The 4,087-nt window shown below is 42.9% G+C and overlaps 1 protein-coding gene across 12 annotated transcripts in view; it reads left to right on the forward strand.

Annotated features, from left to right (window-relative positions):
• The window catches only part of cacna1aa (calcium channel, voltage-dependent, P/Q type, alpha 1A subunit, a), a 53,870-nt gene that overhangs the window by 41,485 nt on the left and 8,298 nt on the right, over positions 1-4,087 (forward strand). For 9 of the 12 annotated variants that reach the window (XR_003052352.1, XM_025064231.1, XM_025064229.1 and 6 more), the window contains one exon: positions 523-636. The exons of the other annotated variants lie outside the window; for them this stretch is intronic. Coding sequence is in view for 8 of the 9 variants with exons in the window: in XM_025064231.1 (XP_024919999.1) it covers positions 523-636 (114 nt within the window). In the remaining variant the exon portion in view is untranslated. The remainder of the gene's footprint in view (positions 1-522; positions 637-4,087) is intronic. 12 annotated transcript variants of the gene reach the window in all.

The following is a 4,087-nucleotide window of genomic DNA, read 5'->3' on the forward strand; positions in this document are numbered from 1 at the left end:
GGATCTGTATCTCATCCATTTGAACCTTAACTGTATCTATGCTTTTTTGCCGCCAGAGTCTCTCACGTCTCCTTCCTTCCTTCGAGTAGTTTAAATAAATCCCTGCTGTTGAATGTCATCACCTGTAGAACAGAGGTCTCCAACTCAAATGAACTGAAGGCCTGTGCTGCAAATGCCATTTCACTAGGGGGCCACATCAGTTATTGACATTTAAATAAAAACAACAACTTTTTTTTATATATTAGCTTTTGTTCAGGACATGAGGTCCAGTATGACTGTGAACATTAACACATGGTTTGTTGATGACGGAGAAACAAATGAATGCATTCATTTCACAGTCTTTTCCACAATAATCTGTTAACTCCCCTACAATATTTAAAGGGAAGACACGAGGAAGAGAGAGAGACTCTTCCCTCCCACCGCTGTAATGTCTCTCCGTCCGTTCTGTGCTTTCTCTGGATGATCAATTGTCCCATCAGATGTCACATCACTCCATCTCCTGCTCTCCTGCTCTGTTTGCAGACAGTAGAAATGAGAGAGATGGGTCAGGATGGTTACTCGGACACTGAACACTTTCCACCAATGGAAGGTTACGGCAGGGCCGCTTCCATGCCCCGCCTGCCGGGCGACAACCAAGTGAGCAGCATTCTCACTTTTCCACTCTTTGTGCTTCTTCCAACCATTAAGTTTGTTCTTCATCTTTCTTACTCTGACGATCAGTTAAAAAAACACACACACAAAACTGTTGCTGTGGTTGTTTGGCTCTGAGAAAATGTAATTCATTTTACATCAGCTGAAACTCATGCTCAGCCAACAGACGTCAAATGGACCACAGCAAAGACCCTCTCCTCTTTTCTGTACTCCTCATGCTCCATCCTTTTCTTTGCATGAAGTGTGGTTCTCTTACACACAGCAGTCAAACGTTGGTACACTTTCTAAAAAAAAAAAAACTATACAAATTCAAGGAGAGACAAGGATCTGACCTGGCGTGTTTTCACCGATGGTGTTGTTCTATTTGTTGAACACAAACCTATTTAGGACTATTTATTAAAAAGTCATAGGCTATGTTTTAATATATGACACATCTGGACTGCAGGCAGGCAAAAAAAATCCAGTTTATACTCTATGTAGTACAATAACTAAATATGTGTTTATTATTTTGCCTCATTTCTTTTTCTTGTTAATAATGGGTAAAAATGAAGACGATTAAATTATGATGCAACCAATGTTATATTTTCTAGCATTTTTAAGGAAGTGTACCAACTTTTCTTTGGGTTTTCATCCACTTTGTATTGATTCATATCCCAGTGAGTGCTCTGGTTGTCAAAAAGATCATATCCCAGTGAGTGCTCTGGTTGTCTGGTTCTCAACAGATACATTCAAGAACACACACACACACACGTGCGATCCCATTGTTTTTGGTAAAAATCCTTTTGTTCATGGCTTGGTGTTTTTTCTGTTTAACTCTCTTCCTTCCTGTCAAAGGTTTTTCTACAAATTTCTCTTATTTTATTTTTTATTTTACATCAACCAGAACTGGAGCCAGCATGTTCTAAAGGAGATTTTTGAATGCTTGACAAAGTGTGTGCGTGGGTGTGCGTGTGTATGATTGAGTGTAAGCATGACGTTGTCACGTTCCTGTATTTGTGCAGCCCCCCCCACTGTTCTCTGTGCCCTAAAACTCACGTTGTTCTCGTCACGTTGCCGTTTGACTCCACCGTGGTTATATATGTGTGTCAGCAAATACGCATCGCTGTCATTGTGGTCATTGCTGTTGTGACCGTGGTGCCGTTGATCGAGCTTTCTCATAGTGACCGTGTCTGTAAAACACTGTGTTAGTGGCGACCACCGGCGGTGACAGTGGTAAGTCTCTCTCCTCCACCTTCACTGCTGCCTCAGTGTATGATCAGTATCTTCATCTGTCCCTCCTCCTCCTCCCTCTTCCTCCCTCTCCCCTCTTTACTCCCATCTCTTTTCCAGGGCCAACAGCTCCAGCGTACACTGTTTGGTTTTCTTGACTTGTGCTCCTCTAAACCTCTTTGTTTTTCATTGTCTACCAATGCATTCCTGTGCCCCTTACCCTCCCTGCGTCAACCTTCCTCGGCCTCTGTGTCTGGTTCTCTATGTTCGTTCCATGTGTGACCACACCTCTGGTGTATCTGTGCCTCTGTGTGTGTCTGTGTGTGGGTCTTCTCTGTGCTCGTGCAGCAGCGGAGGAGAGGGAAACAACGTGGCAGTCCCCTCAGTGTATGTACTCTGTCTTCCCTGTCTCAGCTCTCCTCTCTCTCTTCTCTCAATGTCACACGACCTTCAACACGTCCTGCTTTTGTCAGTCATACGTCATCTGTGTCGTTTCTTTATCATTTCTAATGACGGTGGGGGAGGTGGGAGGGGGCTACTGTGACCTAATAAAAACAATAATAATATTAATAATACGTAGTAATCATTTTCAGCATGACCACACCCAGTATTGGCCCCGCCCTCAAACTCATTCCAAAATCCTAGCGGGCAGTTAGCCTGTTGCCATCAATAGTCACTGCCACTTCCTGTTGCCAAACCCAACTATCATGCTGCTGCTGCTGCTGCTGCTGCTGCTGCTGCTGCTGTCGTCGTCTGGTTGCTCTTTATCCTCGTGCATGCTTATATGTAATGATGGTTTCAACGTTTCTTAATCTGTGTCTTTAAGCCAGTGATTCCCAAACCCTGTAGTGCCATGAAGGATCATTATGGGCTAAAAACTATGGTTTATTATTTATTTATTTATCATTTTTAATGTATATAAATACTCTTCTGCTAGGTGGCAGCAGATGGCTATGAAAACTGTAAAAAATGATAATCAGTTGTTGAAGAAGATCTTTGTGTCTTTCTTCAATTCCTGTCAGTGTATCGACTAAACAGGCTGAGATTTTAGTCAATTATGAGGTCATTTAAACTAACAAAACGGTCGGGAAACACTGGTTTAAGCCCCCATGTGCACCTACCCAACGGCATGAAACAAATGTCTTTAAATGTTTTGTGTGTTTCTGTGTGTGTGTGTGAGAGAGAGAGAGAGAGAGAGAGAGAAAGAGAGAGAGGTTGGTGGGAGGTAAAGAGAGGTGACCTTTGCATGAACACATGCTGGGATGCGTTGCTCTGATTCTCAAGAGTACTTCTGCGAGGCCACACACGTTCCCCCGTCCAGTGTGTCTTTGACAAATATTCATACTTTTAACACCAATGTACTGAGTCAGTTGCCCGAGGATCTAGCACTGAAGTAGCCTGACATACTGTTACCACATAACTACAGTGGGATGTTTACCACAGCACCATAGGCTGTGTCCTGCTCTCCCACCACGGAGCATCAGGGGGCAGCAGTGCCAACAAAAGCTCTCATGTGGGTGGACCACTCAGGACGCCCCCTATGACCCTGCATGGCTGGAGACGAGCACAATGAGACAATGCAGAGAGAGAGAGAGAGAAATTATATATCTGAGATATTTGGAGGCTGGAATGTGTCACCTGTTCAGGAGTTTCAATGGCAACTTATGAAAAAAAAAGTTTCTTTTTGGTTTTAAATGCAAGTTTACAGAAGCATGGACAGCATGGTCATTTCCCTCATCTGTTTATTTCTTTCTTTTATTACCTTTCTTATGACGTACTTTAGTCTGCATCAGGACCTGGTGGCAGTTACTGCGGTGTACGGTGTTTCTCTGCAGTGTATATTTAAGCACGGGCACAGAAAAGCTGAGCACTTACATGTGTTGAAAAGGGAGACGTTCTAATCAGACCTTATTAGGGAAATCTCCATGTTATTTACCTCCTATGTTTTATTCAGCCAATTAGGAAGAGTCTCTGCTGACGAGCCTTAAAAAAAGTTGATACACTTTCTATAACAACAAAGTTAAGTTGAGGATTTGGGCCTAGGTATCGGATCAGATGGAGTAAATGTAAATTATTTTCTAAAATAGAACAAAGTCAATATTGTAATTCACTGGTGCCACAGTGGTAGAAGTGGGTTCCATATAGTTGAGGAGGCTGCTCACGTACACACACACACACATGCATAGTTCACTTTTAACACCAATCCTGCAGTCAGGTAAATGCCTCT

Source organism: Cynoglossus semilaevis, chromosome 17 (assembly GCF_000523025.1).
Source record: "Cynoglossus semilaevis isolate Cse_v1.0 chromosome 17, Cse_v1.0, whole genome shotgun sequence".
NCBI classification, from domain to species: domain Eukaryota; kingdom Metazoa; phylum Chordata; class Actinopteri; order Pleuronectiformes; family Cynoglossidae; genus Cynoglossus; species Cynoglossus semilaevis.